Raw genomic sequence first — 12500 nt, 5'->3', positions numbered from 1 at the left:
CAATTTTCCTTTCCGTCTGCCCCTCCCTCTTCCTTTCGCTCTGTCCATTTGTCTATCCCTCTCTTTTTTTCTCTTCAATTTTACAAACAGCCCCCCATGCTACAGAGGGAGGCTTGTGCCCCACAACAAAGTAACTCTGTTGGCAAGTGCAGTTTCTACACAAACCAAAACACACAAAGAGCATTCATTGCAAACACAACACACTATGGCAGTGCAACCCCATTTTTCATGATCCAATGATATTTTTCTTCTCCCGAGCTCTCAACAAGCAAACAGCAATAATAATGATCATAATCCCCATGCGATATGGCCATATGGAATGGCGGTTCCCTGAGGCAGAAACGTTAATCCCGGACATGTTCAGAGCGTGTGTGGGCAGATTGAGAGGCAAAGAGGAGAGGGGAATTATGGGAGCGCAGTGCATATTTCAGCCGGCTGTACTGTCTGCACTGCAGGCTGAGCTGGAGGGCGAGACCAGGACAGGAAGGCTGTGGCTGCGTGTACACACGCACACACGCACATACGCACACACACGTTTCCTCTGACTCAGCTCATGGTATGAGGAAACATCGCCATATGCAAACCTCACACACACACACACACTGTGATGAGGGCTGGAGTGTTTTTTTCTAGTCATTAGTGGCATCTTGGCATGTTGATCGGCAGCTAATGAGTGTGTGATGTCATCAAAAGCTGCACGTTAAAGCAACGATGACTTTTAAACAAGTTTTATCTTCAGTTGACCTAAATGATTGAATTGAAAACATCTCATTTCAAACTGCAGATTTGAAAACGTCATTGTCGCACAAAGTGCACTTGTACCTTCAGTTTTGCACTTCTAAGGTAAAGAAAAGGTAGGTTTTGTTTTAAACCAGTTTAACAGATCTACTGTAGTTGCACTCATATTCAATCTTCATCAATTCTATGCTTAATATGATATTCTCTGATGTGCCTGCCTAGCCATCTTTATATTCCACATGATGACCAAGATGCCGTTCCTTTTACATTACCTTACATTGCATTTGCCAGACGCTTTTTAACCAAAGCGACTTACAATCGAGGACATAATCATAGTCAACATCACTAGCAGATACGAAGTGCATTATAGGCTTATTTGGCTCGGGAAACCTTTAAAAACGCTCTCTCTATAATGCCACTGCAGATATCATCCATGATGAATTCCATTTTAATACGATATTGTCCGATGCGCCTGCCTTGCCATCTTTATATTCCCCATGATGACCAAAACGCTGCTTCCTTTTAGCAGACACGCGATGATGAGAACTCCTCCTACGGGGCACTAGCTTTTTTTGGGTTTTTTTTTAAGTTTTTATTTTGGTCTTTGTCTTTGAGTGAGAGGTGGACAGGAGGCGAATTAGGAGAGAGATGGGAAGGGGTCGGCAAAGGACCTGGGCCGGGAATCAAACCCGGATCAGCCGCATGGGAGGCGAGTACCTACCGGTTGGCCACGCCAGGACAGGGGCACTACCTTTTATAAAGCTTTCTCTATAATGCCACTCCACCAGATATCATCCATGATGACGTGATGATGAAAACTCATCCTGCAAGATTCATGAGTCTCCGCTGTGCCAGTTAGCCCTCGTGCTGTGTAGTCAGCGCCAGCCCAATTAAAATAATGACTGTCGCAACTCATAACTCTCACAGTCTGAAGACACACATGTCAATGGAGAAGCCCTGAGGACTCACTGTGTGGGCTTCATGGCACTGGAAAATTGGCATAAACCTGTCTCGAGAGGCTAGAGTATAATCCATCCTATTTATTCAAAGGCTGTTTGCACGTATGTGGATATTTTTGAAAACGCTCTCGCTTAAATGCAAACAGAGTTTTAGAAACCTCCTTTCAAAACTCAAAAAAATACTTTTTTAACCCACATGCCGTGCAAATATGTGAACGAACCAAACAATATCCGTGTTTAAAAATATCTGCATACTGTACGTGTACTCCGCGTGTGCGCTGTGCTGTGCCATGTTGTGCTGTGCATCAATGTTATGATGCTCTACTGACCTCCTGCTCCAGCTGAGTGTGTGCTGTATGGTTTGAAGCCCTCAGGTGGTTTCTGCCATGTGGGCCTGTGTGGAGGCTGCTGCTGCGCTGCTGCTGCTGCTGCTGCTGCTGCTGTGGGGTGCTGCCCTCTGCTGGATGGGTCCAGTAGTAGTCCCTCCACATGACGCCCGATTGTCTCCTCAGCCGCCACCGTTGTCTTCAGGACGTCACTCAAGACCTGACGCAGGCGCTCGTTGGCCTTGCGCAGCAGGTTCCTGCATTTACATGCAAGCGCGTATAAGTATATGCATTGCATTGCATTATCATTCACATGAGTAAAACAAATATAACAATTGACAGACATATACAATACGTGAAGTACTTTCAACTTCAACTTTACAATTTTTTGACGTTAAGTATTGTATTACCTAATAATAACAAGTATTGCATTACCTAATAATAATAGACATGCAAGTGATCCTATGTCAGCGCCAAGACTACTGGAGAATACACAAGGGCATTGTAGTGCAACGGTTCTCAACATTTTTTAACAAAAACTGCATCTATGACCTCATCTTAAGCCTGCCAACAGCCCCCTTAGTATTTAAAAATAACATGGACTAATGCCTCCTAAATGTAACTGAGTATTCCCCCTCTTAGCTGTATCCAGGGGTGAGAGTGAAAAAAAATCCTGAGCCTGAACTTTTTTCCCTACTCTAACGACGACGACAAGATACTGCATAGTCACGTAACGTAGGCCTATTTTGACACATTATTCAAACATTTAATAGCCTGTGTATGACCATTATTCAAGCCTGATAGTAGAAGAAAACCCAGAACCTGCAACACTTTCTGAAATAAGAATAACCTAATTAAACCCTTATTTTTCCAAACTCTGTCAAGCCTGAAATCAGGTGTGGAGCCTGAATACTATCAGCCCTGTGTATCCTTCTCTACGTCCTCCCTGTGGGATTCCTAGCGCCCCCTAGGGGCCTGTAGAGCCCCCGTTGAAAAACTCTATTGTAGTGTCACCACAGCCCAGCTCTGAACTGAGGGCACAGTCGCCAGCTAAGCTGTGCACTAATGGCACTGTAGAAACTGTGGTGTGTGTGTGTGTGTGTGTGTGTGTGTGTGTGTGTGTGTGTGTGTGTGTGTGTGTGTGTGTGTGTGTGTGTGTGTGTGTGTGTGTGTGTGTGTGTGTGTGTGTGTGTGTGTGTGTGTGTGTGTGTGTGTGTGTGTGTGTGTGTGTGTGTGTGTGTTCACTACAGCTCAGCTCACATGAAGGAAAACCAAAATAAAAGCACACTTTCACAATATATGAAGTACTTTCAACTTCAACGTTTGAATTTCTAGTCATTGATTATTGCAACATACTGAGCATTGTACTACCTAGTAATAGCAGGATATACATGCAAGTGTTCCCATGTTAGTGCCATGACTACTGGAGAATACACTAAGGGCATTGTAGTGTCACCACAACCCAGCTCTGACTGAGGACAGTGTCACCAGCTCTCAGCTCTTAGTAGTGCACTAATGGCACTGTGGCAACAATGGGTGGGACACCAAACACACAGTGAGCAAACACAATAGCATGGCATGTCTGCCCTATAAAAAAAGACACTAGTCCTACTGTCGTCCTTTAAAACATGTCTGCAGTACAAAACCACACTAGTCCACCTCCTTTAGAACCTACTTTGACATCACAGTAACAGTATAAAAAACATGGTTCTCAATGACTGAAATAACTGCAAAAACTTTATTTATATTATAATAATAGTACCTTATACTTGCACGAAAAGCAGTGGTTGTATTCCTCAAACCTACTGGTTCACCACAGTAATGGGATGAATTCCCATTTAATGGGATAAATTCCCAGATCTAAAATCTGGAGTAACTGCAAAGACTGTATCCATATCAGATAATACGTTTCTCATAGTTTTTTCCCCCCATCAGATTAATAATAAAACAATGCTGTACCTCTCTGCGTTGACGTCAGGTGATGATGCATCTTGGGGCTCGGGGGAGGTCACTCCGGATGAGGCCTTCTCTCGTCTTCCTCTTCCTCTCCTCTTCCCGCTCCTCTTTTCCTTCCTCCCCTCCTCCTCCTCCTGCTCCTTCTCTTCCTCCTCTTCTCCCTGCTGCAGGCGCTGGACGGGCAGGAGAGAGAGCACAGAGAGAAAGCCGGTCATTGCTGCTGCCTGTTGCTGCTCTTCCCTTTAAAGGACTCAGAGCCGCCCGCAACATACACTCATAACTCCACATGGGACGACACTAATAACACAGCAACACTCAAATGCAGAGCAGAGACCTGCTGTACACAGGCAAACACACACACACACACACACACACACAGACCCACACTCTCACACACACAGCACTTCCCCACTCTCTGTCTCTCTCTCCCTGCTGTTCCTAAGAGTCACAAAGGGCAGCAACATTACTATCAACTGCGCTGCCATAGCAACTACAGCACCTGTGCTGCTTGGCAGGCTGCGGCATCAGCACCCACGCCATCTGTAGGTCAACGGTTAAATTGCAACACGTCTTGCTGACTGGTTTGCAGTTTAATCAGTAGAATGTTAAAAGTTATGACTTGCTGACATGAATGAAATACCGAGAACAGAGAAAGGACCGGATACAGGACACACATGATATCTTCAGCTCACTGAGAACCTGCTGTCTGAGAAAGCAACATCCCATGACCTCGACTGTTCTGCTCTGAATGCATGTTCTTTTACATTACATTACCTGATATTACACTTTGGTGATGCTTTCATTCAAAGCGACTTACTGTAAAGATACTACAGCAGGGCTATTCAAATGGAGGCCCTGGGGCCAGATGCGGCTCTTGGATGGCAAGGTTTTGGCCCTCCATAAAGTCAGAACAAAACGAAAACAAATGCTATCTGTGGCAGTGCATAATTTGCGATCACTAATAATTCTGGTTGGGGATATCTCTACTATGCATTCACATGAGAGTGAAATCTTATCTAAAATAGTGTCATAAATAGACCATCCTAAGTCTATTAAGAAATAGAGAAGCGAATATATGTTCTGTCTGGAAAGCTATCCGCTTGTTTTGCATCCTAACCTCAGACACCGTGCTGCTCGGTCTATGTTCGGCCCCTTCACTGGAGGAATTTGGAAAAACTGGCCCTTAGTGACTTTTAATTGAATTGTACTACAGGGTATTGGTTACAGTCCCTGGAGCAGTATAAGGGTTGGGTGCCTTACTCAAGGGCACTTCAGCCATGGACTGAGAGATGGAGTGGAAGGGTGGGATTCGAACCTGTAACCAATACCCTGTAAATAACTGCGAGACTGTAAGTCGCTTTGGATAAAAGCGTCAGTTACAGAGTGTAATGTACTGTAATGAAAATGAAAGAAGTGGGGCCCTGCCGTGGCCAACCGGTAGGGCACTCGCCTGCCATGCGGCTGACTGGCCCGGCCCGGGTCCTTTGCCGACCCCTCCCCGTCTCTCTCCCTATTCACTTCCTGTCCACCTCTCAGACTGTCCTGTCAATAAACTCCTATCAATAAAGTCAATAAAGACGAAAAAGAACATCTTTTTTTTAAAAAAGAAAAGGAAAAAAAAATGAAATAAGTGGAGATGATGTGCATTTCTGTTACCTGTTCTGTCTGTGTGGCGATCGTCTGTGACGCTCCTCTCCCTCCTCTTCTGCCGCTCTCTCCATCCTCCTCTCTCATCTCCGCGGCCTCTCTCTGATTGCATTAGAGGGAAATGGTCAGGGTCAGTTGTTTGTTCATTGTCTGTTGTGAGCAATGGGTTTCTCTACTACAGCCCCGTGCTTTTGGTATTGCTGGAGCATGGAGACTCAGTGGTGGTGACCTGTCCTGGCTCATCCCGTCCTTACTAAACCCTCCTGACAGAGACATTACATCACGACTCATAAGCCCATGCTGCCGCTTTCATGGAGTATTCATGGAGCATCATGATACTTTTTGTGCTTTTATTTGTACCTGCTGTACTGTCTATTTGTGTGCTGTGTGTGTACTGTGTGTGTGTGCGTGTGCGTGTGCGTGTGCGCAGCTGTCTGCACGCACACTTCTATTATATGCAACGGATGCCAATTACGTAGCAGAGTTTAGCAGTAGAAGTATGACAAATCTCCCTCCTAAAGCCTCATGCAGACGTGATATCGCTAATTGGCCTCACATGCTTGTGAGTTAGAGTGCCAGGATGTACTGTGCAGGCAGGATGTCCGCAGTTACATATATTGAGGTATGCCATACCTGTTGTAGTTGTGTGTGTAGTCTCTGCAGGCGTGTGCTGAGCTGTGTCTGCTGGTCTCTCTGCTCCTCCAGTTGGCGTGCGTGCGTCTCCCTCAGCTCCTCCAGGGCTCTCCTGTGCTCCTCCTCCTGAAGACCAAGCTCCCTCTGGAGCTCCTCAAGCAGCACCTCCGAACCAGAACACACGCTCACCTCCTCCTGGAGAGAGAGAGAGCGGTAGAGGGAGAAGGAGAGAGAGAGAAAGAGAGAGAGAGAGAGAGAGAGAGAGAGAGAGAGAGAGAGAGAGAGAGAGAGAGAGAGAGAGAGAGAGAGAGAGAGAGAGAGAGAGAGAGAGAGAGAGAGATTATTTTCATTTGGAATGATACATATTTGCATGTTAGGTGCACTCACCACCTCCTCCTATTTCACCATTTAAAAAGTCACTCTGAAACTAATTTGTACCTAAAGAATTGTTCTGTATGGGGCCCTGTGGCGCAGCGCGCTAACCCCCCCACATTTGGGCACATTTCCCACGGGGACCCTGGTTCAAATCCGGCCGGGGGCATTTCCCGGCCCTGCCCCATCTCCCTGTCCCAATTATTTCCTGTCTACTCTCACTGTCCTATAATAATAAAGGCCAAAAAGCCCCCAAAAAAACACTTTAAAAGGTACACTGTGTGAGATTTTTTGTTGTTTATTTCCAGAATCCATGCTACCCATTCACTAACGTTACCTTTTTTCATGAATACTTACCACCACCATCAAATTCAAATTATTCATTATGACTGAAAAAATTGCACTTTTGATACATGAAAAGGGGGATCTTCTCCTTGTTCCGCCATTTTGAATTTCCAGCATTAGCCATTTTTAGCTGCAAAAAATGACTGGACTTAGGCCATACTAGAAAATATTAGTTTATTACTTGGTAAACTTTCATGAAAAGATCAAATTTGGCAATAACCAACAGAGTTTCAATGAGCAGCATATAGTTGCAGTACCTTTTTTGACCATTTCCTGCACAGTGTACCTTTAAAAAAAAAAAGAGAGAGAACTGTTCTGTAATATCCATGTGACATTTATCCAGTGCCATCGCATGTCTAAAGTTAGATGCCGATTTTGAGCCTTGCTAAGTTATTATACAGGCCTCCACGTCTGCATAAAATTATAATCATGAAATCTTGTTCTATTTCCAGCACTCCACGTGTTACAGCCTCAACATTGGGTCTATTCATCCCATCAGACCAAAGGGGATTATACAGAACATCGTTTCTGACCTCATGGTCATACGGTACAAGTATGTATATAATAAATACACAATCAACAAATACCGTACTACATCTCTTAGCAACAATGAAAGCATACAGTAAATGCAGTATGCATACTGTGGAAATGATCTGCAATTGATCAAATTCTAACATCATCTGATGGTTGGTTGACACAAGGACCAGTGACATGCACCTGTGTGACCCACTGATGAAGACGAAGTCAAAAAATGTAAAGCACATCAAACGTTTTACATGTGCTGTCTGTGATAGAACAAACCAGGGCAGGACGTTTTGTTATATCCAATTCCTTCCAACGACTTACTATTACTTACTAGTAGTAGTAGTAGTAGTAATAGTGAGGGCAGCAGCACACTAAAAGTGCAGTGAGTTGCTTTCATTGAGTGGTGGTTGATGACGCACATGAAGCACTTGTGATATTGCTCATGTGCAGAGCAGCGGCCCCATTTGCATGGCTGCAAATCAATAGAGCACATCACCATGCGGTCAACAGCCTACAGATCAGCACATAATCTAAGATAGAGAGAAACACACCAAACAACAACAATGGGGAAAACAAAATCTCAGAAATACAAAAGCTGAAACATTAAGTATGCATCAATTTACAGGTTAATGCTGAATCCTTCCAGATCATGCTGTTTATGCAGAATTATCATACAGGATTGTTATTTGCCACACTGTGGAGAAGATATTTGGCCTGTTTGATTTCAGGCTCCTTACGAGGGCTTAATTCCTTTATCTAGCATGACCATCACATTTTAGTCTTGAGGCAGACAGCATTGAAGGGAGGGGAGAGGAGAGGAGAGGAGAGGAGAGGAGAGCTTGTCTACACTGCTCACTGGAGTGGATATGACATCATAAGCCACCGAGTTGAACCCATTGCACCTGCCCTGTCCTGTATGTATAGTACGTAGGATTCTGACCATTTTATATGAGGAGAGTTCAGAGTGGCACTCTGGTGCATGCGAGTGATGCTGTAATTTGACTCAGGGGGCATGAGCATGATGGGATTAATAGACTAGAGGCCCCTATGACACTGTGAGGCTAATTCAAAAGGCGCAGAGAGCTGGGCGAGGTGGCATGGGAATATGAGAAGCCCTCCTGTCGAATCACATCAGCACTAATAGTAGGAGCCGAGCAGGGACCAGTGGAGCATCACATCAGCCCAGTGCTCCCACTGCAAGAGCAGAGCAGGAAGAGCAGAGAAGTCTCACATCAGCCCAATACACCAGTAAAAAGAGGAAGCGGAGTAGGGGACCATTGACCCAGCTGATGTGCTTAACGCTCTCTGAAAAGACACGGTGCTCGATAGTATACCACTACAACACAGTGGAGTTTACCACACCAAAGCCCCAATGTGATATACTGTACAGACAACCAGATAAACCTCACTGGAGTAGCCTACAGCACACCACACCACACCAAAGCCCCAATGGCATCAGTTACTCAGTTTGGTCTGGAAAGTGGTGTGGACATAAATATTATATCTGCGAAAAATGTGGTGGGCAAAATGCACACAGCCAACATCACTACAGAAAACCCCAACACACCACCAACACAACCCAATACTGGACATCACAGCACAGCAAAGACCACCACAGGAAAGCAGCACAACACAGCACAGTGGGAAAAGTGGGACAGCCAAGAAGTGCATACTATGCAATGCAATGCAATGAATATGCGATGGCATTTGATACCACCTCTTCTGCCCTGTGTCTTCAGAATCGAAAGATCACCTACTGCCTTCTACATCGGCCAGAATTGATCAAGCTCAAAGGACGAGGAACAAAACCATTTTTTTCTTCAAGCTCCAAGAAGAACTACAGTTGAAGAAGAAGTCCAGTTGGAGAAGAAGTCCAGTTGGAGAGGAAGTCCAGTTGGAGAAGAAGTCCAGTTGGAGAATAAGTTCAATTGAAGAAGAAGTCCAATTGAAGAAGAAGTCCAATTGAAGAAGAAGTCCAATTGAAGAAGAAGTCCAGTTGGAGAGGAAGTCCAGTTGAAGAGGAAGTCCAGTTGAAGAAGTCATCCAGTTCCTTACAACTTTACTCGTTGGAGTCCACTTGTGCTTCCACTCTGAAGTGTTCAGCAGTCCACAACGGAGCAGTCCACAGCCCTGTATAGAACACACCTACAGCCCAACTTAGCTCCCATTCCCCCTCTCTCCTGAGGAAGTGCAGTAGGTTAGTGTCCTACACACCCCCACACAGCCTTCTAGACAGCTACTCACACGCATGGTCATGCAATTATGCACTCGCATGCACACGGACACACATGAACACTGACATGCACAAAACACACATGGAGGAGCTACTACACACAGAGAGACAGACAGAGAGACAGACAGAGAGACAGACAGACAGACAGACAGACAGATAGACAGACAGACAGACAGACAAACAGACAGACAGACACACACAGATATAGACAACAACAATGAGGATGGCATTTCATCCAAAACAAAAACTCATGAATCATAATCTCACATACATACATTCAATTAAATCCTGTATGAGTTTGGTGGCATTTCCTGAAGGAATCATTGATGTCCGTCCGCAGCTTATTTCTGCTCCCCAAACTAATGCAGCTGGCTCTCTCTGCTCTCTCAGCTCTTTCTTTCTTTCTTTCTCTCTCCTCTCTCGCTCTCTCTCTCCCTCCCTCCCTCATGACATCACCCACGGCCCTTTATGTTTCTGTTTTGGATGTTTCTCTCCTCTTTTCTTCCCTCTTTCCTTCCTCTGCAAGGCGTTTTTGCCCGCTGAGCTGAGCGGAGCCTCACTGTGCTGCTCTCTTTTCTTTTCAGACGAGGACCATCCTCCCCTCGCAGCGCTTGGCAACACACAACACAACACGCGGGGGGGACCACATGAGGGGACAGACAGCCTGTCAGACAGACAGACAGACAGACAGACAGACAGACAGACATGACAGGAAGACAGACAGACAGATAGACAAACAGAAAGACAGACAGGCACTAATGCAGACAGACAGACAAAGACGCAGATGGACACACACAGAGACAGAGAGACAAAGAAAGAGAGAGACAACCAGACAGAGACACACACAGACAGACAGACAGACAGACAGACAGACAGACAGAAATACAGAGAAACAGACACTAATGCAATTAGGCAGACAGGCAGGCAAAGAGACTTTTGACTCTCTTTTCTTTTCAGACGAGGACCATCCTCCCCTCGCAGCGCTTGGCAACACACAACACAACACGCGGGGGGGACCACATGAGGGGACAGACAGCCTGTCAGACAGACAGACAGACAGACAGACTACAGTAGAGCTGAACAGAGCTGACCTTTGTCTGGTCCTCCTCATCACCTCCCCGGCTACTCCTAGCCGACCGCCTCCAGGACATCTCCTCCTCCTTCTCCTCCTCCTCCTCCTCCTCATCCTCCTTTATGGTGATGGGTGGTAGCCGTGTCTGGGCCGGCTGTGGGCCGCGTGCTGCTGACGTCCTCAGCTGTTCCCTCAGCTCCTGCAGCTCCTGGCTCTGCCTCCTCAGCAGGTACTGCATATGCTGCCGAGAGGAGAAGTTTCATTGATTGCTTACTTATTTGTTTCGAATTATCATGGCTACGACAGCTCCTGACTCTGCCTGTGTGTTGGTTTGTTTAGTACTGCCAATAACGTATATACTATCTATTTCATGGCCAAAACCTGCATAATTTCATTACATTGAAGAAGAGAAAAAAAAATCACACACAAAAGTTGAAAAATCAATGATTAAATAGTATTAATAGTATGTGTTTTTAACACATTATAAGTCCAAAATCTTGGTGGGACTTTATTAAAAAAAAATACTTACTACAGTGTTTTCTAGAAAATAAATTAAAAAGACTTTTAATTGCTGAACTTCACACTGGTCACCCAATTAAATTTGTATTCCCCCCCAACCCTCCATCCTTCTGTCGCTCTGATCGCTTTTGGTGTACCGTATTTTTCGGACTACAAGTCGCACTTTTTTTCATGGCTTGGCTGGACATGCGACATATACTCTGGTGCGACATATATATGTTTTTTTCTTCACGGGAGAGCACTATGTGCGCAACTAGGCCTATGTTGTGTTGCCTAATACCACTGATAGAAAAAATGTTACAACTTAGCCTACCACAACAAAAAATAGCATTTACAATGACGACTGAATAGAAATATACCACCCAAAAGAAGTTAATAGGCCTATAGCCTACTGCTGAGTTCAAGCTGAAAGTAATTAAATATGCAGCCGAAAATGGCGATAGGGCAGCTGAACGAAAGTTTGGATGCAATGGAAAACTGTTTGGGGACTGGAGAAAAGCGGAGGAAAATGTGCATGTTGTGAAAAAAAACAAAAAAGCTATCTGAAGGTTCAAGGCCCACGTCTAGAAGAAGACTCGCGCTGCGAGTCAACGGTCTTGTTATGGGCTCCATGACATTGCCAAAGAAATGAATAAGACTTTTTGCGGAAGTCAGGGACCTCGTGGATTTATCGCGTTATGCAATGCAATCCCCTCTCGTGGATTTATTTGCGCTATGCAACGCAATCGCCTCTCTATCCGAGAACGAGCGTCTGTGTTATTAAAGACAGTCAGCCGACTTCCAGGTGAAAATCGGTCATTTCCGCGAGTTTCTGACAAACGAGCACAACGTGACACTACCATAGGCTACACAACAAATCCCCCTCACCTTTGATACCGTCATGGGCTGAAGTCTCAGAAAATGGGGTAAAGAAAGGCGTGCTCTGGAGACGGAACAAAGTTGCCTCGAACCCTCCCACGGTTCAAACGCAAAACAATGCCGAAAATGTAATGTTGTTCTGACTACAGGGCAACATGGCGCGTTATCACTGTTTCTTCTTTTTCCTTTTGTGGTTTTATGGCGGTTAGCAAACCATCTTAGTTGGTGCATTACCATCACCTCTGAATGCGTTGCCACTGCTTCAGATGCTTTATAAAACAATGCCGTCTTTGAGCAGCAGCTTACCATGTGCCAGT

The 12500-nt window shown here is 45.2% G+C and overlaps 1 protein-coding gene across 6 annotated transcripts in view; it reads right to left on the bottom strand.

Annotated features, from left to right (window-relative positions):
- The window catches only part of akap9 (A kinase (PRKA) anchor protein 9), a 181582-nt gene that overhangs the window by 67661 nt on the left and 101421 nt on the right, over positions 1-12500 (bottom strand). For all 6 annotated transcript variants that reach the window (XM_063185757.1, XM_063185755.1, XM_063185761.1 and 3 more), the window contains 5 exons: positions 10826-11047; positions 6260-6454; positions 5636-5728; positions 3983-4152; positions 2027-2280 (listed from right to left, as the gene is read on the bottom strand). In XM_063185757.1, coding sequence (XP_063041827.1) covers positions 2027-2280; positions 3983-4152; positions 5636-5728; positions 6260-6454; positions 10826-11047 — 934 coding nt within the window. The remainder of the gene's footprint in view (positions 1-2026; positions 2281-3982; positions 4153-5635; positions 5729-6259; positions 6455-10825; positions 11048-12500) is intronic.

This window comes from Engraulis encrasicolus, chromosome 20 (assembly GCF_034702125.1).
Source record: "Engraulis encrasicolus isolate BLACKSEA-1 chromosome 20, IST_EnEncr_1.0, whole genome shotgun sequence".
NCBI classification, from domain to species: domain Eukaryota; kingdom Metazoa; phylum Chordata; class Actinopteri; order Clupeiformes; family Engraulidae; genus Engraulis; species Engraulis encrasicolus.
Note: the sequence above shows the minus strand (reverse complement) of the source record. Positions and strands in the feature narration are given on the sequence as shown.